Source organism: Natator depressus, chromosome 7, assembly GCF_965152275.1.
Source record: "Natator depressus isolate rNatDep1 chromosome 7, rNatDep2.hap1, whole genome shotgun sequence".
Lineage (NCBI taxonomy): Eukaryota > Metazoa > Chordata > Testudines > Cheloniidae > Natator > Natator depressus.
Window position 1 is genome coordinate 50,480,590 of NC_134240.1, and position 24,612 is coordinate 50,505,201.

General features: G+C 56.4%; 1 protein-coding gene and 1 long non-coding RNA gene across 6 annotated transcripts; one reads left to right on the plus strand and one right to left on the minus strand.

The window, feature by feature from the left end:
• Nucleotides 1-255: 255 nt before the first annotated feature.
• Nucleotides 256-17,420, minus strand: LOC141990779 (uncharacterized). 5 transcript variants are annotated; one of them, XR_012640257.1, is made up of 6 exons: nt 17,171-17,420; nt 5,238-5,481; nt 4,546-4,643; nt 2,791-3,177; nt 2,426-2,465; nt 256-1,164 (listed from the first exon to the last, which is right to left on the minus strand). It is a non-coding gene; the product is annotated as an uncharacterized LOC141990779 (long non-coding RNA). The 5 variants fall into 5 exon arrangements; XR_012640255.1 differs by having other exon boundaries at nt 2,791-3,218; XR_012640254.1 differs by lacking the exons at nt 4,546-4,643; nt 5,238-5,481; nt 17,171-17,420 and having other exon boundaries at nt 2,791-3,352.
• NICN1 (nicolin 1, tubulin polyglutamylase complex subunit) lies at nt 17,096-24,612 on the plus strand. The gene is made up of 6 exons (XM_074958372.1): nt 17,096-17,329; nt 18,936-19,124; nt 19,946-20,059; nt 20,895-20,966; nt 23,687-23,791; nt 24,424-24,612. The coding sequence occupies exons 1-6, from the start codon at nt 17,198-17,200 to the stop codon at nt 24,463-24,465; spliced, it is 654 nt and encodes a 217-aa protein (XP_074814473.1). The 5' UTR covers nt 17,096-17,197; the 3' UTR covers nt 24,466-24,612.

A 24,612-nucleotide genomic window follows, 5' to 3' on the forward strand; every position in this document is an offset into this window, starting at 1 on the left:
TGAAAAAAGAATATAATGAAGACATTAAATTTATAGCTTTTTAAATGTCTTTTGAAGAGTCTGCAGCTCGTACTAGAACTAGTTGGAGTAGATGGCCTCTGCAGTGTGTATAGGAGAGATTAGGGTTACACTTTTCTCTGAGCAAAGCTTGTACTCCACCATGTCTTCCTGGGAAGTTTGCAGCTCCATCAAATGCACAAGCAGCCATCTGTTTGGGGTCCAATTGACAAGCATTTAACTCTTCTAAGATGTGGGTTGTCACAGATTCAGCCGATGTGTCTTCTATAACTTGAACACCTAGAAATTCATCTACTGGTCTACCACTGACATCAAGATAACGTACACAATGACTTAATACTTGATGTCCATTTGCATCAGTGCATTCATCAGCCATGTAGGCAAATTTTTTGAATGTGGTGAGACAGTTCTTCACTTTTTCAACTGTTGAGTCTTTCACTGTTGCACCGCACATCTCTAGCCAGTCAGTTGAGTTTCTCGCAGAAAGATAGTGAGCATTTGCTGGTCTTGTTCGGAACCAGTGTTCAGCTACAGGATGAACAAGTGACAATGCACTTAACATTGGCCTCCAGTTTGTAGTGTGTGGTATCTCTTGCTTAAATAGAAAGTATGATGCCACAGCCGTGTTTGTTGGCATGAACTGTGTTGTGTCTCCAGCATTCTTAACAGCCTCATTAAGTACTTCTAAAATTGGCTTTGAAAGTGGGCTTATAAGGCTTTCTGCATGTTGATGCAGCCCAGAGGCCTGGTGTTTTGCTGTCTTTTCACATAGTTTGTCAGCATTGGCTTTGCTGATCGGTCTGACAAACCAAGCTCCTCCACTTTTACCAGTTGTAGCATTGGGAAGCTTTCCTTCTTCGTAAGTTTTTTGCAACAGGTGCACCAGTAGCCATCTTTTGTAATTTCAATAAATGGGAACACTTTGACTGACAAACATCGGGAACTGCCTTTAGGTTTTGGAGACACTGTTTCTTCAATAGGTAGCTGTATTTGTGCTTCAGGCTGGTTGGATGTAGATACGCCACTTGAACCTTCAGATGACATGTTGATATATTCTTGGTTCTTGATGTGTTCTTCACCTTGGTTAGTTTTTGAGGCCTTTGAGTGGAAAAATTGTTGTATTGTTTTTTGTCTTTTCATTTTCACCTGCAACATATAAAAGAGATATGAATAAATTAAATGTTTTGTTACTATAATGCAAATTTTAACATAAGGATAATGCAAAATACACCAAAACATATAACAGGTCTAGATTTCTAAAAAAATATAAATTTTAAAAAAAATGTTTTTAATTTAAATTGACTTTTGAAAAGTAAGCCATTATGGGATAAGAGGGAAGTCCTCTCATGGATCGGTTAAACTGGTTAAAAGATGGGAAACAAAGGGTAGGAATAAATTATCAGTTTTCAGAATGGAGAGATATAAATAGTGGTATCCCTGAACGGTTGGTACTGGGACCATTACTGTTCAACATATTCATAAATGATCTGGAAAAATGGGTAAACAGTGAGGTGGCAAAATTTGCAGATGATACAAAACTATTCAACATAGTTAAGTCCAAAGCAGACTGCGAAGAGATACAAAGGGATCTCACAAAACTGGGTGACTGGGCAACAAAATGGCAGATGAAATTCAATGTTGATAAATTGGAAAACATAATCTCAACTATACATACAAAATGACGGGGTCTAAATTAGCTGTTAACACTCAAGAAAGAGATGTTGGAGTCATTGTGGATAGTTCTCTGAAAACATCCACTCAATGTGCAGCGGCAGTCAACAAAGCAAACAGAATGTTGGGAATCATTAAGAAAGGGATAGATAATAAGACAGAAAATATCATATTGCCTCTAAATCCATGGTACGTGTACACCTTGAATACTGTGTGCAGATCTGGTCACCACATCCCAAAAAAGATATACTGGAATTGGAAAAGGTACAGAGATGGGCAACTAAAATGATTAGGGGTATGAAACAGGAGGAGAAATTAAAATGACTGGGAATTTTCATTTTAGAAAAGAGACAACTAAGGGGGGATATGATAGAGGTCTATAAAATCTTGATTGGTGTGAAGAAAGTGAATAAGGAAATGTTATTTAATCCTTCACATAACACAAGAACTAGCAGTCACCCCCATGAAATTAATAGGCAGCAGGTTTTAAAAAAACAAAAGGAAGTACTTCTTCACACAACATAAAGTCAACCCGTGGAACTCTTTGCCAGGGGATGCTGTAAAGACCAAAACTATAACAGGATTAAAAAAAGAACTAGATAAATTCCTGAAGAATAGGTCCATCAGTGGCTATTAGCCAGGATGGGGAGGGATGCAACACCATGCTCTGAGTGTCCCTAGCCTGTTTGCAGGAAGCTGGGAATGGGCAACAGGGGATGGATCACTTGATGATTACCTGTTCTGTTCATTGTCTCTGAAGCACCTGGTCTTGACCACTGTTGGAAGACAGGATACTGGGCTATATGGACCATTGGTCTGACCCAATATGGCTATTCTTATGTAAAAATTAATTATAATAATAAAAATGTTTAGTACAGAAACTCCCCAACGTAATGATCTCTCAAGATAGCAACAATATGAGATAACAACCTTGGTAAATAATGCATTTTAAAAATCTTGGCCTACTAGGAAACATTTGTATAAGTTTCCATTCCCAGTCACAAATCTAGCATTCTGGAGCAAAATCACTAAAATATAGTCCAACAAACAGATGTTTATTTAACGTGCCCCTCACTTTTCCCTCCACCGCACCCCACTCACCGGTGTTGTCCTTGGTCAGTGGAGACTCAGAGTTCCGAGGTGCTTTCACATGAGTTCACCTCCCAAGTGGGGGGGCAAGAAGGCACCTTGCTCGTTCCTCCAGCTGCTCACTGTTCGCTCTGTCCACTGTTGTTCGTTGTGCCACCGTTCACTCCATCGCTCTGTTGCCAATGTCCCTGCACCGTCACCTTCTGCTGTCACCTGCCACTGTGACCTCTGCAAGTTGGTCTCTTGAGGTTCCACCGGGTCTCAGTGATTTCAGCTGAGCTCTCAGTGGGGGAACCTCGCTGCTAGTGCAGTCTGGGCTGTCTCTTCCACAGAAACACTGCCCCACAGCAGGACTAAGCACTTAGACCTGATCATCAGTGATTTCAGCTGCAGTGGTCACTTAAAACAAAAGACTATCTATGGAGCCTAATCAGCTCTGTCTTTAAAAAGTGGAGAGGGGCAGGTCAAATAGTACTTGTGACTCAGGCAGACCATCAAACAAAATGCCTGTCCCCACCCTCTCTCTTGATGCCTTCAATCGGTACAGGCTACGTACAGTTCTACTGCCCTTTACTCATACAATAAGAATAACATTTCATTACCCCCGCCCCCTACATTCAAGTGATTTGTAACCCAACCCCAGCCAAAATCTATCACTTGGGTAACACAGCTCTGTTTGCTGGATACCTAGGTAGATCAGATGTGAATGTAAATACAACTGGTCCTGAAGCCTTTTTCCCCTAGCCCCCAGCTCATCACTAGCTGCCAGGGAGAGCTCATTTAGACTTTGCTTACAAACCATAATTTAAAATTATTAGGTTGGCCAACAACACCGAAATGAATGCACTGACACTGTCATAAAAAACAACAGCTGAATAAGGAAGCTAGTCTATGTTCATACTTTTCAAATCTATGATACTTTTATAGATACATGTATTTTATCATACACTTTATATGCTTTTAAAGTGTGTATTAATGTGGGAGAAGTGTGGGGTCCAACACACCTGAGCCTCCGTGTATCACCCTCAGTCCAATGGGCTGGTGGAGAGGTTCAATGGGACCCTAAAGATGATGCTGCAAACATTTATGGACCAGCATGAGACTGGGACAAGTATTTACCCCACCTGCTATTTGCATACAGGGAAGTGCCCCAGGAATCCACAGGGTTTTCTCCATTCAAGTTGCTGTACAGAAGGAGAGTGAGGGGACCCCTGGACTTGATGAGGAATGAGTGGGAGGGGAAGGCCTCTTCCGATGGAGAATTGGTGGTGGAGTATGTACTGACCTTCTAGGAAAAGCTCACTGAGCTCATGGGCTTGGCCAGGGGAAACATAGCCAGGGCACAAAGGAAGCAGAAGGTCTGGTACAAGCGCTCAGAGCATGCCCTCTCCTATGCTACCAGGGACTAGGTGATGCTCCTCATCCCTGTGAGGAAGAACAAGCTGCAAGCTGCCTGGGACAGCCCCTTCCAGGTCATCAGACAGGTAAATGAGGTGAACTATGTAGTAGAACTGCCCAACCTGGCACACAGCCACCAGGTGTACCATGTCAACATGATGAAGTCATACTGGGACAGGGAGAAGTTGGTGCTGGCTGTGTGTGGGCAGTGGGAGGAGAAGGGAGAGGATCCTCTGGTGGGTCTCCTCCCCAAGGCTGGGGCTGACCCCTCACTGAAATCAATTCGCCTCTCAGACCATCTAACCCCTGCCCAGCAGACAGAGATCAGAGAAGTGCTGCATTTGTATCAGCAGCAGTTTTCCAACCTACCTGGGCTCACAAACCTGGCTGTTCACTGGGTAGAGATGGTAGCCAACCCTCCAATCAGGTGTTCCCCATTCAGGGTCACTGGGAAAGCAGCCCAGGACCTGGAGAGAGAGGTTGGAAACATGCTGGTTTTAGGGGTGATCTGGCCATCCTCCAGCCCATGGGCCTCTCCTGTGGTATTGGTTCCCAAGAAGGGGTTGATCCAGTTCTGTGTGAAGTATCGGAAGCTGTCACAGACTCACAGGTAGTGCCCACTCTTGGCCCCGGGCGATCCCTGGGGGGAACCCCCTTCAGTGAGACAGCCCTTCTTGGGGGTCCACTCTCTCTCGGCGGTTAAGCCCCTCTGCCTCCTGGAACCACACCTCTCTGAGCCTTAGCACACCTGTTTCTCGCTGTGGGCCCCCTCAAGGAGTCCACTCACTCTGGACCCCCGGGGCCTCCACTTTCAGAGGGAATAATGCAACCCTGTTCTCTACACAGGAGTGACTCTCAGCCAGTGTAAAACAGGAGGGTTTATTGAACATCTGAACACAGCATAGGAAACTCTCAGGGCCCTCAGGCCTGGCCTCCCTCAGCACAGCACATCTAAGTCTCCCCTGCATTCAGGTGGGCTCTGCCTGCTCTCTCTCTCTCTCCAGTCCTGAGCCCCCCTGCTTCCCAGCTGGGCATCTAATATCACCGTCCCCAAGCCTCACCTGTGTCTATTATCTTCTATCCAGGTAAACAGGGTCACATGGGCCTCCTCTCCTCTCTTCTGTCCTCTGGCACCTTCTGGCTGGAACCATCTGGTCAGGTAACCGGGATCCTTTCTTTACAGCCCATTGTCCTCCCGTTGGCCAGAACTGTCTGTGACTCCTGAACTGGGCCTCCGGGTCACCAGTCACTGGGTATCCATTCTCCAGGCCGTTGACTGGGGTCCCAAGTTCCATCGCCAGTCCTCTGTAACAACAAACCCCCTCTCCCATCACCTTGTTAAACCAGTAACACCCAGGGAAACTGAGTCCCATCCCCTCTGCATGCAAACCATCGGAAAAACAAGGAAAAAACAAGAAAATCCCTCACTTCGTCACAGAAACTCTATATCATCACCGTGTCTGATGCCTACCCCATGCCTAGGACTGATGATCCTAGACAAGTTGGGTGGCGCCCGGTACCTCACTACTATGGATCTCACCAAAGGCTACTGGCAGGTCCCTTTGGACCCAGAGGCCAGGGTGAAGTCTGCCTTCACCACCCCAACAGGGCTCTTCAAGTTCCTGGTCCTGCCTTTTGGCCTTAAGGGGGCCAACCTTCCAGCACCTGGTGGATCAGTTACTAAGGGGGATGGAGGACTTTGCTCTAACGTATATTGATGATATCTGTGTGTTTAGCCAGACCTGGGAGGAACATGTATCCCAGGTGAAGAGGGTGCTTGGTCACCTCCAGGATGAAGGACTGACTATAAAACCTGGAAAGTGCAAGGTGGGGATAGCAGAGGTGTCATATCTGGGCCACAAGTTGGTGGGTGGCCACCTAAAGCCAGTGCTGGCCAAAGCGGAGGCAATCAAGGGTTGGCCCACTCCACAGACTAAAAGCAGGTCCAGGCTTTCATTGGGATGGCAGGGCACTGCCGGAGGTTTGTGCCACTCTTTAGCTCCCTGGCAGCTCCCCGATGGAGCTTTGTAGGAAGGGAAAGCCAGAGAGGGTGGTATGGACTGAGCAGTACCAGAGGGTTCTCTGTGCGCTGAAGGGGGCACTCATCCAAAGCCTGGTGCTGGTAAACCCGGATTTTAACAAACCCTTCCTGGTGTTCACCGATGCCTCAGACATAGGGCTGGGCGCGGTGCTGACGCAAACTGATACAAAGGGGGAGAGACACCCCATTGTGTACTTGAGCAAGAAGCTGCTGCCCTGGGAGCAGCACTATGTGGCCATAGAGAAGAAATGCCTGCTTCTGGTGTGGGCCCTTAAAAAGCTGCAGTCAGATCTATTTGGGTGGCGCGTCACTGTGTACACTGACCATTCGCCCCTGACGTGGCTACACCAAATGAAAGGGACTAATAACAAGATCCTGAGGTGGAGCCTGCTCCTCCAGGGTTATGACATGCAGGTGGTCCATGTGAGGGGGAGTGCCAATGTTACCAACCTTCACAGACAAGGTCAGCTCCCAGACTGCTGCACTGGGCACCACAGTATGGGAAGGAAGTGAGCAGCCCTCAGTGGTGAAAGAACAGGTTAAAGATTATTTAGAAAAGCTGAACATGCACAAGTCCATGGGTCCAGATCTAATGCATCCAAGAGTGCTGAGGGAGTTGGCCGATGTAATTGCAGAGCCATTGGCCATTATCTCTGAAAACTCGTGGCATTCAGGGGAGGTCCCGGACAATTGGAAAAGGCAAATATAGTGCCCATATTTTAAAAAGGGAAGAAAGAGAACCCAGGGAACTACGGACCAGTCAGCCTCAGTTCAATCACTGGCAAAATCATGGAGCAGGTCCTCAAGGAATCCATTTTGAAGCACTTGGAGGAGAGGAAGGTGATAAGGAACAGTCAACATGGATTCACCAAGGGCAAGTCGTGCCTGACCAATCTGTTTGCCTTCGATGATGAGATAACTGGCTCTGTGGATATGGAGAAAGCAGTGGATGTGATATATATTGACTTTAGCAAAGCTTTTGATACCGTCTCCCACAGTATTCTTGCCATCAAGTTAAAGAAGTATGGATTGGATTAATGGACTATAGTGCCCCAGGGGTCGGTCCTGGGGCCAGTTTTGTTCAACTTCTTTATTAATGATCTGGATGATGGGATGGATTGTACCCTCAGCAAGTTCGCAGATGACACTAAACTGAGGGGAGAGGTAGGTATGCTGGAGGGTAGGGATAGGGTTCAGAGTGAGCTAGATGAATTGGAGGATTGGGACAAAAGAAATCTGATGAGGTTCAACAAGGACAAATGCAGAGTCCTCACTTAGGAAGGAAGAATCCCATACACTGTGTGACAGGGTCGGGCCAGATGGCTACAGGAGAGTAATTGTATTGGGATCCGGGAAGTGGGTGGGTGAAGCCCACTGCTAAAGGATCCCCTCGAGCCTAAGAGGGGGATCCACAGGATCTGGACACCAAATAAATACGGGGGACAACTAATGAAATAACAGGGACTGGAGTGTGGTCAAAGGGTCAAACGAAGGGAACCAGATGGGGACACCGAGCAGAAAACCCCAAACAGCGCCCACTGCTCCTCAAAGGCGTCAAGGGAGTCAGTGGACGCTGCCCAGAGGAACTCTGCCCGGATACGTGAACGGACGGAGGATAGTGATGTTCCACTATCTCCCAGAGGATGTCCGCGGCGGCCGAGCACTGCTCGGTCCCCGAGCGGTCCTGCTCCTCGAGAGTGGTGTTGAAGTCCCCGCCCAGGACCAGGCACTCGCGAGGATCCAAGGTGCCGAGGAAGGCGGATGCCTGCTGATAGAATCGCAGCCGCTCCGGGCCCGATGTCGGGGCATAGACGTTAACGAGGTTGACCGTGAGCCCCTCCATATGGACCCAGAGATGCAGCATGCGGCCCGGCACAGACTCGGCGACCCCCAGCACCTCGGGCCGTAAGTCGGGGGAGAACTGCGTCGCCACTCCAGCCGTACGAACTGTGAGATGGCTAAAGTAGACCCTGTCCCCCCAATCCAGCCGCCAGCTGTCTTTGGCGGCCGGATCCGTATGGGTCTCCTGCAGGAAGACCACACGGTACCCCCCCTCCCGAAGGAAGTAGAGCACCTGGGACCTGCGGAGACCCATCCTACAGCCCCTGGTGTTCAACGTTGCGAAGATCAGCGGTGCCATGAGGAGGGCTGGAGGGGATCCTCACCGGCAGGGACGCTCGTGGCCCCCATTGGGCCACGCAGCAAACCGTGACCTACCCCGTAGGTGAGCAACGAGTCACGGAAGCCATGGACCCACTGGTAGGCGGCGGCGGCCTGCTTCCCAGTCCTTTTACCCTCCCCCATAAAGACCCTTGAGGCCCGGAGGATCTGATGAAAATCCCCCCATCGCTGGAGAGCAAGCTGTACCTTGTTGCGGGAGCCACGGACGTCTTCTAAAAACTCCCGCAACTTCTCTCGCAGCGCATGGGGGGGTGGGGTTACTGTCTCCTGGTCATCCCCTGACGGGGCCCTTGGTACAGCCCCGTGGCCCAACAAGATGGGCAGGCAGGGTGTGGACCCCCAACGGGGCGCCCAATGGGCTGGCGCCACGCGGCCCACCTCAAACCCTGGGGCAATAGGGGGCGGCGGAGGGAAGATAGCAGCCCCTAGTGGGTTGGGACAGGCAAACACAAAGGCCGCTCCCTGGGGCTCATCTGCTGGAAAAAGGAAGGAGACAGCCCCAGGGGTGGCAATAACATCGCGGGAGGTGGATGGGATAGGGACAGGGTCAGCATCAAGGGCAGGACCGGGATCAGGGACAGGGGCAGGGGCAGGGGCAGAGGTGAGATTCTGGGCTTCAGAAGCCAAGCAGCTGGATGGTGGCACTTCCCGATCAGGCTCAAGGGTTGAAGGGGTGGGGAGGGGGCTCTCAGCGATGCCGGGCGCAGGCTCCATGGTGGGTTTGGCAGCCACGGCATCAGGAGGTGGACTATCTTCTGTAGGGCCCCCACCCGGGAAGGAGGTCGATTGCGCCACACCAATGAGGGGTGCCCCTGGTGGCTCGGGTCCCGGCCGCATGGCACTGGCCGTCACCTCAACAGGCTCGGCAGCCGTCAGCGGGTTGCCTTCTGCGGCCGGGTTGATGGAGGAATCCAGGGGCTCCTCGGAGGTGGGAGCGGAAGCAACGGTTACGGAGAGGGAGCATGGGGAAAGGGGGGCTGGAGTGAGGTCGCCCAGATTGAGGCCCCTGGCAAAGGATCATCCTCCCCTGGGTGACCGGGGTCAGACCTAAGGCCTCGATCTCCTCGTATATGGAGGGGAGATCGCTTTCTGCCACCCCGGGGTTCTCCCCGCTGGCACCCGACCCGACGGTTGCCTTGGGGCTCACAGAGGCTTCAGATGGCACCAGGGCAGGAGGGGCTCCCTCAGAGGCCTCGGAGGGGAGGGACTCCCGTGGAGGGGAGATACTACCTTCCAGTGCTGCCACATCTTCCCCAGCCGGCACCAGTGGATGGAACACATCCGTGGTCAAAGCAGAAGGCTCGGCATTGGTGCCACCCTTCCTGGTCTTCCGGGGGACCTCTGCATTGGATGGGAGGAGCGGAGCTCGAGCCTTCCACTTACCCCGCTTCCCCTGTACTAGGGCCCAGCCCTCCATGGCATCATCTGGGGGCTGGCTAGCAGGGGTCGGGTCAGGGGGCAGAGGCAATGGCTCAGGGACTCGGGGGGGGTAACGATGGGGCAGCACGAGAGAGGGAAGATTCCCCCTGGGGCGGGCCCTCTCCCATGCCTGGCGGTGTCCCTGCCGCACCCTCCTCCACAGGCCCCGCCAGATTGCAAGCAGCGGAGGTGGGGCTCTGCTGCTCGTCTGGGCATAGTGGGGGAGGTGCCCCTTGGGCCCAAGCGGGAGCAGTGGTGGGCTGGGAAGGAGGAGGGGTGGCGGGGGCTGGGCAGCAAGGTGCGCCAGCGATGACAGGGCCAGCACCCTGCTGGGGCTCGGGGGTCCCAGATGCCCCTCCTTGCCGGGCCAAGGGTCAGTCCCTCCGGACGTGCCCCATCACCCGGCAAAGGTAGCACCGGGCCTCCTCCGTAGAGTACTGCACCCGATAATGGGCCCCCTGGTAGGGGACCAAGAATGACCCCTCGAGTGCCTCTCTGTCACGCGCAGGCGGCGGCAGTTGAAGCTGCACTTGCCGGCGAAACGAGAGGACGTGACGGAGGGCGAGGTCTTTGCAGCCCAATGGGAGAGGGCTGACAACAGAGATGGGTCTCCCCAGGGTGGAGAGGGCGGGTAACAGGGCGGCATTGGGAAGAAAGGGAGGGACAGAGGTCAGGACCAGGCGGACGCCCAGGTCCTCTACAGGCTCTAGGGGGACAAACACGCCCCCCACCGCCAGGCCCTTCTCCACCGCCTCCTGGGCGGCGGCCTCTGATGCTAAAAAAAAGACAACCTTTCCGTACATTTTGGAGGCCGCCACAATGGCCGTGGGCCCCACCACCCTCGCCAACACCCGCACGTAGGTCTCCACATGAGGCGAGGCGGGCACCAGGAGGCAACAGACGCCGTGCTTCCTGGTCAAGGTCAGGAAGGGGCCCCGGCCGCTATAGATGGTAGCAGAGGTGGTGGGCGGGAGAGACGACATAGCGGCAGGCAGGGGGGCTGCCGCCACCTGGGCGTATGCCCTGGGGGCCGGGGGAGGGACACCCACAGAGCTGGTGGAGGGAACAGCGGGGAGGGACGCCGCGGCTGGTGGTGGGGCCGCGGCAGTGGGGGCAGCCCCTGCCATGGAGGGCTTGGTCTTTTTTGCAGGGTCCTTATCCTTCTTTTTACCCTGGCCCTTCCTGCCGGCTGTGGGGGCTTCCCAGAGTCGGAGGGGGTGAGGGACGTGGCAGCAATGGAGGTCATCCTGGTGTCCACCACTGCCGGTGCCCCAGCAGGGGCAGTAGCAGGTGGTTCGGCTGCGGCAGCGGAGGTAGAGGCTTGGGGGGGCAACGGGGCGGCAGGTGGGGGAGGGGCAGCGGGGTTTTCTGGAGGGGCCCCACCCATCTCATCCCCCGCCATCATGAGCAGGGAGGGAAAGGGAGACATCAGAAGGAGGAGGGGAAAGGGGAAGCAGGTCGACCACTCCTCCCTGCTAGGCTGCAGGCAGGGGAGAAGGGTGCCAAAGGGGGTGGGTTGGACGGGGGGGGCAATCAGGGGTTGGGGCAATAACCAACACTGGGTGGAATTCCTCTAGCTGCACTAGGGGAGGGGGGGATACAACAGCATTGGGGGTGCAGTGAAGAGGGTTTAAGCTAAAAAAGGGGAGTGGCACAAGCGCATGGGCGGGTGTACAGGTGCATGAGCAAGGGGCTAAGCGGGCTGGAGTTAGGTCAGGGAAACCAAGGGGCTAGTTTCAAAGGCTGGGGTGGGGCAAACAAACAAAGGCTGCAGAGGGAAATGGGTGGGGCAGGCAAACAAACTGAAGCTAGTAATGGGGCTGGCGCAAAAGGGGGGGGGGTAAAAGGCTGCAAGGGGCAAATGGGGTAGGTAGCAAAAGGCAAAGCTGTGAGATGGGCAGTCCGGGGCGGGGGCACGTGCACCCATGTGCGCTTGCACAAAGTCAGTTTGGGCTGGCTGCTGCTTCTGGCCCAAATGGTGGAATCAGGGTGTGGCAAGCCAAACAAGCAGCTGAGTACAGAGGCAGGAGCTGAGGCAGATGGTAAACAGCCAGTGGGGGTGGTGAAGGGGGCAGCAGTGGTAGTAGTGGTGGGGGTTGGGGGGGACACGGATGGATCAGGGGGCAGCTCGACGCCACACCCCCTGTGTCCCTACAAACACAGTCAAGACCCTCACCACAAGAGCAGTTTGAAAGTTACTCCGTTCCAAAGGCCCCCTCCACGGTGGTCTGCAAAGTCTCTAGGTGCTCCCCCACTGGTAGATGGTCCTCTTCTTCTCCTCCTCGGGGCTTCAGCAGCTCCAGGCAGCAGACTCTGCAGCAGCAGCTCCAGGAACTCCAGGTGGTGGTCCGGATAAGCAGAAAGGACCCCTCTCAGGTGGTGGTGGTGGTGTCCACAACAGCAACGGCTGGGGCTGGGGTCCCTCACTCCCCCCCTCTGGGGAGCGCACCAGCAGGGCTCCCCCCCAGGGGCTGTAGTTGGAGCGGTAGCAGCACCCAAGAGTGGGCGGTTCCAGCAGCTCGCCAGCAACCAGGTAGCAGAGAAGGAGGGGGTGGTGTCTGGCCCACCCAGGGGAGCAGCTGGAGCAGCAGTAGCAGCAGAGAGAGCCCAGGGCCTAACAGCAGCAGCAGCAGGAGCAGCAGCCCTCTCCCTCCTTCTCCCTCCAGGCCAGAGGGCTACAGGAGAGTAATCCTATTGGGATCCCCAGCCTAAGAGGGGGATCCACAGGACCTGGACACCAAATAAATACGGGGGACAACTAATGATATAACAGGGACAGGTGTGTGGTCAAAGGGTCAAATGAAGGGAACCAGACGGGGACACCGAGCAGAGAACCCCGGACAGTGCCCACTGTTCCTCACAGGTGTCAAGGGAGTCAGCAGATGCCACCCAGAGGAACTCTGCCCGGATACGTGAATGGACGGAGGATCAGAAATAGGCCCCACAGTCACAGGAGACTCCATCGGCCAACCTCCTCACTCTGGTTTTATAGATGGCCATTTTAGCTAGGCCAGGAGGAGGTTGACCAGGAGATCCCGTGACTTTGTGCGGCCGCGGATACGGAGTGCATAAATAAGAAGGTGAGGGAAAAAGTGCAACCAAAAACATAATAAAATATTGGTGAGGAGCCGGAATAGGGGCTGCAGCCTGGCACACTCCAAATATATGTGTGCCAGGGTTTCCCTCACGCCGCAAAAGGGACAGGTGTCTGGGATAGGGGTGAACCGCGCCAAGTACACGCCCGTGCTCACGGCTCTGTGAAGGAGCCGCCAACTGATATCCCCGGCGGGCCTCGGGACCAAGGTGGAATATAGGCTGGCCCACCGGGGCTCCTCACCCTCCAAAGGTGGCAAGAGGTCCCACCATTTTGTATTGGGGCAGGACACGAGGGTGAGGGCGTGAAGGGTATGGAGCACGAGCGTGTATAGATGTTTCCTTGGTGCGGTCTGGAAGCAGGCCGCCTGCAGCTCGTGCAGCTGGCTCATGGTGAAGGGGTGGGGGGGTCGGTTGCGTCCACAGGGCAGGGGCCCGATGAAAAGGTCCGGCGGGCCTGGGGTGGAGGGTGGGCGGGCACGCCCTCGTGCAGGACCCGGTCGAGGTGAACCCGAGCAGCGGGTGGCAAAGTGGCCTTCACCTCCTGAAGTACGCGCCGGGGAGTATGAGGTCTGGAGAGCCCTATGCGCTGAGCGAGCATCAGGGGATCCAGCCATTCTCCCCGGTCGTAGTCCAGGAGGTCTCCGACTCTTGTCACTTCTGCCAGGACCAACCTCTGGCGCACTGGGGGGGACTCCGCAACCTGCACGCGGAGCTGGGGGTTGTGTAGCAGGGGCTCCGCGAGGAGATCTGTCCCCTCGGTGGCCGCCATGGACCTGGTCGGTGAAAGCAGTTTCCAGGTCCAGAGGAGGTCCTGGTAGAAGACCGGCAGCCCAGAGAGGTCTCACGGAAGACCTCTTGCATGGAGATAAAGGAGCTGCTGGTCGTTTCGGAGCCCTTGGAAGCGGCACAGGAAGGCGTGCGCCAGTAAGCTCCACGCTGGACTACCTGCACCATAAAGGAGCCTCTGCAGGGCCTGGAGGCAGAAGACATGGACCTGAGTGTGCAGACACTTCAGGCCCTGCCCTCCCTCTCCAGGGGTAGATGGAGAACCCCTGCAGGGACCCAGTGCAGTCCTGACCAAAAGAACTCCAGAATCGATGTCCGGAAGTTGGCCAGGAAACCCGGGCCGGGACCAGGGTGTTGAGCCGGTACCAGAGCATGGACAGAACTAGTTGATTAAGTACCAGCACTCTCCCTCGAAGGGACAGGCACCGGAGTAGTCCTGTCCATTTCCGGAGCCGCTCTATCACCCTGCCCTCTAAATTGTGCCAGTTCTCCGGCGGAGAGGGATGCGTGGCAGAAAGGTAAACACTGAGATAGAACAGCGGACCCACACTCCACCGGATGGCCTGAAGCGCGGGTGGAAGGGAGCTCGCCTGCCAGCCATTACCAACCACCAGGCCAGAGCTTGACCCAGTTGACGCGGGCGGAGGAGGCTGCCGAATAGATGGCCTGGCAAGCCTCCACCCGCGCCAAGTCGCCCAGGTTCTGGACCATGAGGAGCTTGTCGTCGGCCTATGCCGACAGGACCAGCCACAGCTCCAGTTCCCGCAGCACCAACCCCGTCAACCTCCTGCGGAGGAGACAGAGGAAGGGCTTGATCACCAGAGCGTACAGCTGGCCTGAGAGGGGGCACCCCTGCCATACTCCTTGCCCGAAGCTGACCGGTTCGGTCAGGGTCCAGTTGAGCCTGACCAGACACTCTGCGGAAGCGTACAGCACCCGGAGAAAACCACAAACTGGGGTCCGAAGCCAAACGCTCGTAGAGTGCTCAGGAGATACCCGTGGTCCACCCTGTTGAACGCCTTCTCCTGATCCAAGGACAAGAGGGCGAACGACAGACCATCCCTACACCCAAGTTCCAAAAGGTCCCGGACCAGATATAGGTTGTCAAAGATGCAGCGGCCCGGGACGGCATAAGTCTGGTCTGGGTGGACCATGTCTGCCAGCATGGACGCTAGCCGCAGCAAGATTGCTTTTGCCACGACTTTGTAGTCTGTGCTGAGGAGCGAGACGGGACACCAATTTCGTAAATCGCGGAGGTCCCCCTTCTTTGGCAATAAGGCGAGCACGGCTTGCCTGCACGAAAAAGAGAGGACCCCGCTCTGCAAAGACTCGGCCCAGACGGTGACTAGGTCCGGGCCAAGGACGTCCCAGAACACGCAGTAGAACTCCAGGGTCAGCCTGTCCATGCCAGGAGATTTATTGGTGGGCATGCAGTGGAGGGCTTCCGAGAACTCGGCCAGAGTGAGAGGCAGCTCTAGCCGGTCTCGGTCGCGCGCGCTGACCATAGGAAGCTCCTCCCAGAGCACTTGGCAAGCGTTAGGATCAGTCAGATCTGGGGAGAAAAGGCTTGCGTAGAAGGCTCTCGCCCTCCCGCACATCTCCACCGGATCCGTGACGGGGGTGCCATCTTCTACCAGAAGATTTCTTTTGGCCCAATCCTCTAATTTGTCTAGGTCCCTCTGTATCCTATCCCTACCCTCCAGCATATCTACCTCTCCTCCCAGTTTAGTGTCATCTGCAAACTTGCTGAGGGTGCAATCCACACCATCCTCCAGATCATTAATGAAGATATTGAACAAAATCGGCCCCAGGACTGACCCTTGGGGCACTCTGCTTGATACCGGCTGCCAACTAGACATGGAGCCATTGATCACTACCCGTTAAGCCAGACGATCTAGCCAGCTTTCTGTCCACCTTATAGTCCATTCATCCAGCCCATACTTCTTTAACTTGCTGGCAAGAATACTGTGGGAGACCATGTCAAAAGCTTTGCTAAAGACCAGGAATAACACGTCCACTGCTTTCCCCTCATCCACATAGCCAGTTATCTCCTCCATAGAAGGCAATTAGGTTAGTCAGGCATGACTTGCCCTTGGTGAAACCATGCTGACTGTTCCTGATCACTTTCCACTCCTCTAAGTGCTTCAGAATTGATTCCTTGAGGACCTGCTCCATGATTTTTCCAGGGACTGAGGTGAGGCTGACTGCCCTGTAGTTCCCCGAATCCTCCTGTTGGGGACACTGGGCGTGGCCACTAGGTAACTCGAGGGGATGGAAGACCACGAGTGTCGATGAAGCCCCCTCGCACTAGGCCCAAGTGTCCTTGGCCCCCCCGCCTGGAGGCACACAGAGCAGTTATGCTGAGGATCTGCAACAATATGCTGCAGAGTCAGATTGCCTGAAACTAAGCAAGGCCAAACAGAGCAGATATGGAAGAACAATGCTGAATAAAGCAGCTTTATGTATACTTTAACAAATGATACAGAGAACCAGGGAACTAGCTGGGAACTGGATTGGCTGGCCATATGGATACTTGGAGCAGCTTGCTATTGGATAAGTATGCTGGGAAAAAGGATGTATAAAAGCCTGTGTAACTTCCTGCTCTGTGTGCAGGATTTGAGATTTTATTCTCCCTGTACCTTTTTGCAGCTGCAAATAAACTTTTCTGCTTCTTCACCCCGTTGTGATTACTGGGTGTAGCACACCGGGTAACGAACCACTCAAGCTGTTGTTCAGCCTCTTGGCACTGGGTGCCAGCAACATTGGGGAAGTTTTAACCTAAGCTGCTGAAAGTAAGCTTAGGAGGTTTTCACGCAGGTCCCCACATCTGTACCCTAGAGTTCAGAGTGGGGGAAGAAACCTTGAGAAGCCCCAATGCCCCCCAGCCAGCCCCCCCAGCCAGCCCTAATGTCCCCCAGCCAGCCCCAATGCCTCCCAAACCCCTGCACCCGCAATCCCCAGCGAGCCGTTTCCATGGAGACAGGCGGGGGCGGGGCCTGTACTCCGCCAGCCCCGCCGCGGAGCCATTTTGGCTCGAACCGCCGGCGCCGAGCCTGGGACCCGGAGCGGGGTGAGAACGTCCCGCAGCCGAACGGGCCCCCCCGGCCAGCCCAGCCCCCTTCCAACACCCCCCGCCTAGGCCGGCCCAGCCCCATCTGAACACCCCCGGCCCTCTGAACGACCAGGGCCCTTCCCCCCTTACACTCCCCGCACGGGCTCGGCAGCCAGCCCAGCCCCTCCCCATTTCCAGCCCCCTCGGAACACGCCCGGCCAGCCCCTCTGAATGGCCACCCCAGCCCTTCCCCCCCCTTTCTAGCCCCGTCCAAACACCCCCTGCTCCCCCCCCGGCCAGTCTAGCCCCCTCCAAACACCTCCTCATCCCCCCAAATGACCACAGCCCTCCCAAACGGCCCACCTGGCCAGGCCAGTCCCCTCCAAACACCCCTTTGCCCCCTGCCCGGGCTGCCTGACCTGCTGTTCTCTTCTCGCAGCCAGCCCATGGCGCCCGGCCCAGCCCCGTGCACCATCCGCAGCCCTGTGGGGCTGCAGGTGGGAGATGTGAAGACGGACCTGGCCCGGCCCGGTGTGGCCATCATCGACGTGGCTTTACCTCCCGCCCAGCCCCTGGATGTACGTGTGGGGGTGAGCCCCTGCCCGGGCTACAGGGCTGGGGGAGTCGCGCATGGCCCTCCGCCCCTCCTGCCCGTGCGCCGTGGTAGGGGAGGGCGCTTAGTGACAGTTGCAGGGCTAGGGGGAGCTGCTGCAATGTCTACGGGGCTGGGTAGCCGTGGTAGGGCCCTGGGCTCCCAACAAACTCTCTGGGGTATGAAGGGTGCCCCAGGAGGAATAGGGCAGCTCCGGGGAAACCCTGGGTAGCAGGGCTGCACCGGTCCCCATCGGGGACCAGTCTGCACACTGTGGGGTGCCCTGACGCAGCAGTGAGCTCAGGTCAGAGCCCCGGTTTGCTTAGCACACTCATTTGGACACTCATTTGGGTAGGGTTCTCAGGGCAGATGGACCCAGAGTGGGCATCTGACACATGGGGACCCAGGTGCCATTGGGTGTGCGTTTGAGCAGCTCCCACTGCATCCAGTGACAGGGCGATGTACCCAAAGCATGCCAGGAGGGGCACTGCCACAGATACAGGGAATAACACAGCCACCTCGGCACGCTGGCCCCCTGCCAAAAAGCAGCATTTGGTGGCTGAATGCCGGGGGGGCTGTTGTACACTTGGGGCTCGAGGATGTTCCCATCAGTTTTGGAAGGGAAGATGCTCCTTGCATCACCCTGAAGTAGTTGGGTGGGAGGACTTGTGGACCTCGTCTCCACCAAGGGAAAGGCTCTGCGTTCAGCCGGCTGGACAGGAACTGGCCGGGCACTTGGGGCACCTTATGCAGCACGTTACAGGCAGCTCTTGGAGTTGGGAGCAGGGCAGTTTTAGGCCCAGCCAGTGAACCAGCCTGTCCCAGAGCCATGGTAGTGACACAGAAGCTGAGGGAGAGCACCACTGGTGTGTTCCAGTTTTCCAGTATCTGGAGTGTATCAGAGGGAGGGGCAGGATTTCAGAGCAGCAGCCAGAGACAAGTAGTCCAGAGTTACAGCCATCTCCCTGGGACTAGGGGTGCTGCCGGACAAGAATAGCAAAATGTGGGGCTTTGAAGCAGGCTTCTAAGTGTGGGTAGCTTGTATCGAAGAGTCTGGGGGACTGGTAGGTTTTCAACTGCCGTATTTCTATTTACTGTGTCAGGCTTGGGGCCAGGAGCTGTGTGTTCGGAGAGAGACAGGTTGTGAGGCTGAAGGGACCATTGTGCGATTCTATCCAGACGTCCCGCATAGCACAGGACAAAGAATGTCCCCAGAATAATTCCTAGAGCAGCTCTGTTAGAATGCCATCCAGTCTGGATTTAAACAGTGTCGGGGATGGAGAATCCAGCTCTGTGGGGCTGGGCATTCCCATGCCTTTCCTGCTGTCCATCGCACTGAGTGGACTCACTGGTGGATTGAAGATGTGGCTTAAGGAGGCCCAGTGCATTGCTTCTCTTGTGTGCTGGCAGGATCTCTCCATGTGGGTGGTGGGCAAGCTCTCCCCGTGGGGGTACTTGCCTGTCTAGGTGGCAGAGGGCAGGCTCTCCCCGGAGGGTAGGCTCTCCCTGTGTGGGGACCTTCCTGGCTAGGCGGTAGAGGGCTGGCTCTCCCCGTGGGGCAGGGTCGTGACCTGCCCGCTGGGTTGTCTCAGTTGCAGGAAATCGTCTTTAAGAACTCCTACACGGCTTTCCTGACCGTGCGGGTGCAGCGGCGCCGCCCCTGTGATGTGGGGCGTGAGGGTGCCAGGAAGTGGGTCACCTGCTTGTGGAATCACTGCCTGATGCCTAGCCCGCACACAGAGACCGGCTCCCAGGATTACTTCTCTCTCTTCAGGCATCAGGTCAGGACTCTCGACACCACTGGGACTGGAGGGCTGGGCCTGTGGTAGCTGATTCCCCTGCAGCTAGAGCACAGTCAGGGCCCTGGCCACCACAGCCGGCACAAGTGCAGCTGGTCTGGGCCTGCCGCTCCGGGGAGGAGAGAATGCTGGGGAGAAGCCAGGTGGTGCAGGCAGGCCAGCTGGGGACTTGCAGGAGGCTTGCTTCCCCTTTCTGCTGGGCTGTGGCTGAAACACTAAAGCAAGGCGCGGGCTGCTTGTCCCAGCAGTTCCCATGGTGCTGCTTATAAAAGCAAACTCGATGTTGGGAATCCTGATCCCTGTGGTGTAATCAGGATCTCTTACTCCTCCCTGAATCGTGTGTAGTGTTGTAGGGCTCCACCCCAGAACCAGCTGCCATTCAGTGCTGGGGGCAGTGGCTGAATTGCCCAGTGGAATTCTTGGCGCTAAAATCTCTGCTTCCCCTCTGGCTGCTGCTGGGGGCATGGGCTGTCTCCCCTCCCTGACTCTGTGTCTCCAAGGCTGACAGACTTGATGGTTTATTGCATTGCGATAGTGCTGGGACCCCTACCAGCACCATAGTGCTGGGGCCCACCCTGAGCTGCCAGTCCTCATCCTTATCCTGCCTGGTGGAAAGGGCCTGGCGTGCGATTCTTGGCACCCATCTATAACTCCTGTCCAGCCATCCCACATTGGGCTCTGCTCTGTCCCCTCTAGTTCTGTCCCCTCACCAGAGCTGGCAGCCCTTGTGCCCCTGGCTCTAAAAACTAGCACCCAACCCCCTCACTGCAGCGCAGCTCTTGCTGCCCTGTTGTCTCTGGCAGATGCTTTGTGATGTGGATCAGGTGACCGCTGTGCGTTTGATTCTTCGCCAGCCCTCGCCTGTTTGGCTGCACTTCACCCTGGAGGAGCTGCGGCTCTACCCCAAGGGCCAGCAGGTGAGTGACTGCCAGGGCGGTGTCAGGCTGCCCTTCCCCCATGGCACTGAATGCTGCACAAAATCACCTGTGGTTGGCGAGGCCGGAATCGCCCCTGGCCCTGCCCGATGTGGAGCATCCAGCCCTGCAGGACTCATCTGGGACCCTGCTAATCATCTCTGCCTCGGACTGCTTCCCACAGGTTCCACTGAGGTTGGGAAGCAGTTGCCCATCCCTTAGCCAGGGACACCCTGTCTCCCCTCGCTGTGCTGTAATGGCCACCCTCAAGAATGCAGATGCAGGGGGTACCGAATCCCACTCCATGTCCCGCCTGGCAGGGGCTGCCCCAGACTCTGGGTCTGCCACATGAGGCTCTCCCCAGACCCCCCCACCCCCAGAACCCCGGGGAGCCCAGTGAAGTGCAGTTTGCAGCCTGGGCCATGGTGAATGTCCTCAGTGGTCTCAGGCTCCTGGCCATGGGGGCCTCTGTCTCTGTGGCCCAGGGAGTGTTTCCTACAGCACCCCCTGTCATCAGCCTGGCCCCAGCACTGATCACCTGCCTGTGCTGTGATTCTGAAGCCATCTGCACCAGCAGGGTTACAGTGACGGAGCAGACTGCCTGGATGCCTGGGGAGGCAGCCGAGCAGAAGCAGCCGCACGCTCCGGCTGGACCCACACTCCTTTTGCTCCTGGCTACAGTGTAGTTCACTTGGCCTAAGGAGTGTGTGCTGAACGCAGCAGTGGGGGCAGCAGGCAGCCTGTCCCTGCTCCCGAGGAGCCAGGCCTGCCTCCATCCATATGGCACATGGGGAGGGGGGCTCTGCTCTGCTTACCTGCCACCTTTGACCCCTTTCAGAGCCTGCAGACAGATTTCCCGACCTGGCTGTCCCACCTGGCCCCCCAGCAGCAGCCAGAAAACCTGCATGGGGTAAGCATGCTCCTCATGAGCAGCGCTGGAGCTGGGGTCTCCAGGGGAGCAGTGGGCATGTCCCGGCCAGGGTTGGGGTGTCCTGGGGGGAGAGGACAGCAGGTGAGGTCCCTATTGGGGGTGGTGTGTCCTGGGGGGAGAGAGTGGGATGTCCCAGGGGGAGGGGCAACAAGTAGGTTCCTGGTCAAGCGTGGGGTGTTCTGGGGAGAGAAGGGGGGTCCTGGCTGGGGGTGGGGTGTTCTGGGGAGGGCAGCGGGTAGGGTCCTGGCTGGAGGGGCGGGGGATGTCCCCTGCTGCAGACAGCTCAGTTGGGCAGGGCAGGTGGATACAGTGGTAGCTGGGCTTGTGGGGGCCATGATCCCTGCCAGGTGTATTGGGATCTGCATGCACACTGATGCACTGCAGGAAGTGGTAGGGAGCTCCTGGACTCTGAGGAGTGGTAAATGTGGTGGAGCATGCCGGGTTATAGTTGAGAGCTGTGTGTCTGGGACTGGGGGACGGGCACCATAGTCTGCACTAGGCAAGCGCAGGTTAGCCCTGCCCGCCAGGAGCACATGGCCTGTTTGTGTTCCTCTTGCACGCGTGTCCTAGTACGAATACACACAAGAGCTAACGGCCAGCTGCCAGCACTGCTCAGCGAGCAAATTGCAACTGTCTGTTTGAATGTGCAATTTGAAAGCCAGGGCACAGAAACAAGCCCCATGCCTGTCACTAGCCAGCTCATCACAAGAAGCTGTTCGCAAGCTGCCTGCATAGAGAATTGCTTGCTGAATAACTTGGCCCCGACCACACCTGGGTGCTTCTCACCTACTTGGGCAGTTTGCAAACAGCAAAAGGCCAGATCCAGGGCCGTCCTTATCCATGCACAAAGTATGCAGCTGCGTAGGGCACCAGGAAATTTGGGAAACCACATTTCCTGGTGCCTGCGCAGCTGCATGCTGCTCGAGCCCCCGCCCCGCCTCTTCCCCAGGGCCCTGTCCCTGCTCTGTCCCAGCCCCGCCTCCACTCCGCCCCTTCCCCAAAGCCCCCACCCTGCTCTGCCCTGCCCTTTCCCACCCCAGCCCCGCCTCTTCCCGCCCCTGAGGTCTGCAGCAGGGCTGGGCCTGTGCTTACCGGCGGCTGGAAGTGCAGCGACCTGGCCCCAGCCACGCCGCCATTGAGTGCTGGGGGGTGGTTCCCACTGCCCCCCAAGCCAGCCCCTCCCCCGCGGAGGCATGGGGTCATGCCTCAGTGGGGGTGAGGGGGACCTGGGGGTGCTGAGTGGGGGGGCTAGGGGTGCAGCACAGCTGAGTGGAGGGTTGGAGACCCGAGTGGAGGGAAGGGGAGCCTGGGACTGGTGACGCAGCACAGCTGAGTGGAGAGTTGGAGACCCCAGTGGGGGGGAGGGGCCCCAGTGGCACAGTGCGACTCAGCCAGGGAGGGCCCAGTTTGAAATGCCTGCATGCAGACTAGTGCAGAAAGAGCTTGCCAAGGGTGTGGAGATCCAGCTCTGTGATATTTGGTCAGTTGTGATTCCTGTCCCGGATCTTGCATTGCATGTGTGCTCTAGCTCCTTGTCACTCAGTTTCTCTTCTTAAATGGGGTGCCCCAGGACTGTGTCCTCAGATGCAGAATGCATCTTAGGCCAGTGAGGTTGGTGTTCCGGTGGCCACTGGGGCTGTTTGTGAATGCCAGGTGGTGGCAGCTATGGGTGCATGCCATGGAATGAGATGTGCCTGGGGCTGTGCTCTTCGATTGCCCTGGGCAAAACCATGCTCAGGGGGCACTTGGAGGGCGTTGGAGCCGAATGGGTTGGCTGGGCTGTCAGCGCAACCTGAGTCAAGCTGGAATTTTCAAGAGTTTTGGAAAAAATGGTGAATTAGTTTCTAAATTCTGTTCAGCTCTCCCTCGTTCCCCTGAGTTCCCGTCTGGAGTCTCCTGGCTGTGGCCGCTCCAGCACAGTGTGTGCTGTGCAATCAGTCTGATTTTGTTAATTAACAGCAGCTTGGATTTGAGGTCCTGGCTGTCGGTTCCAGGCACACTTACCAACAGACACCGAGCTTGACATACTCAGCTGGGAAGACCATGGCTCATGGTAGCCGGGATCTTCCAGGAAGCAGCTGCTGCAGATTCGACACAGACCGGAGCGCTCTGACCGTGCAGCTAGAGAGTGCTCCTGAACCAGTTGGGTAGCTCAGCTGAGAAGAGCAGGCCCGTGGCCAGGCTGACCCTGCAGCACCAAGCCCATCAGGAAGGGGTGTGATGTTCCAAAGCAGCGAGTAGGGAGCTCAGACAGCAGGCCTGGCTGGGGCAGAGTCCTGGTAGTGACGTCCAGCGCTGGCTGGAGCAGTCAGAGGTGTCATGTGTGAACTCTTCCCAGTCCATCCCCTGCCTTGTGGTTTGCTCGGAGAGCAGCAGTGCCTCATGCACTGGGCGGGGTTTCTGTGCAGAGACTGCTGATCATACTGCAGTTGGACCTGGAGGCCTCCCTGTGCCAGGTGCTGCCCCAAGGGCTCACCGTCTGAAAGCAGAGTGGAGCAATGAGACGAAGTGGGCTTGGGGGAGAGCAGGGTAACCTGGGTGCATGCCCAGCTTCACCACAGCCAGGAACAGTGCCCACAACTCGCCTGGCTGGGGCGAGAGAGCACTTGGCCCGTGGGTAATGGGGAGATGAGGGTTACCCTACCTGTCTGGAGCTGCCTTCAGGAACACTCATCTCAATAACTGTTGCTTGTCTGCAGGGTATCCCCGACCCGGAAAAGGTGTCTACAGAAGTCCAGCAGCTGTGGGTACTAACAGAGATGGTCCGAGCAAACCAGACGGCAGCCCGAATCGGGCGTTTTGATGTTAGTTTCCAGTTAGCTCTGTTCATTGCCCACAGGGGCTGGCCCCCTGCTCTGGGCTTGCTGCGTGGCCCGGCATGCGCCGAAGAGGCGGAATGTACCTTGGGCACTGGCAGTATCTGCAGTCTGAGCTGCTCCCAGCTGGCCATGCTGTACAAAATGCCATCAAACTGCTGGGAAAGCTCCCAAGGGTTCCAGGTCCAGGAGTGTTGGAGGTAGGGAACTTTCACCTCCCCCAGTCCCAGCCTCTCTGATGTTCCAGCTCCAATTCCACTATAATGGAGGAGGTAGGCTGTATGGGGGCTCTCTGCTCCTGCAGTCCCATCAGAGGTCCCTTGGGGGTGTATTGGGGGCTGTGGGCACCTGCAGTCCCAGCAGCAGCCCCTAGAGTACGTGTTGGGGGCTGTGGGTGCCTGCAGTCCCAGCAGCAGCCCCTAGGGGACGTGTTGGGGGCTGTGGGCACCTGCAGTCCCAGCAGCGGCCCTAGGGGGCGCATCAGGGCTCTCGGCTCCTGCAGTTCCAGCAGCGGCCCCTAGGTGACGTGTCGGGGGCTCTTGGCTCCTGCAGTCCCAGCCAGCCCCAGCAGGAGACAGCGGGGTGCCCCAATGGGAGTGACTTTGCTCTCTGTGTTCCAGGTGGATGGCTGTTACGACATCAATCTGCTCTCCTACACCTGAGCTCTGGCCCAGGCTGCCTGCCCCGAACTTACCGCCTGCACGGCATGTTTCCTTCATCGCTGATTGGAGTCTGCCTCAGCTCTCCACAGTCAAGAGGGTTGTTTTCTCTCCCTCCCTACCTGTTCTGTTCTCCCTCAGCGTCCCCTA

What these genes read in the sequence shown, in the direction of transcription:
- NICN1 (XM_074958372.1), top strand. Translation starts at nt 17,198, where the DNA reads ATGGCGCCCGGCCCAGCCCCGTGCACCATCCGCAGCCCTGTGGGGCTG. An exon ending in AGCCAGAAAACCTGCATGGG is followed by an intron (nt 20,967 to 23,686) that starts GTAAGCATGCTC and finishes GCTTGTCTGCAG; the next exon opens with GGTATCCCCGACCCGGAAAA. An exon ending in CCCGAATCGGGCGTTTTGAT is followed by an intron (nt 23,792 to 24,423) that starts GTTAGTTTCCAG and finishes TCTGTGTTCCAG; the next exon opens with GTGGATGGCTGTTACGACAT.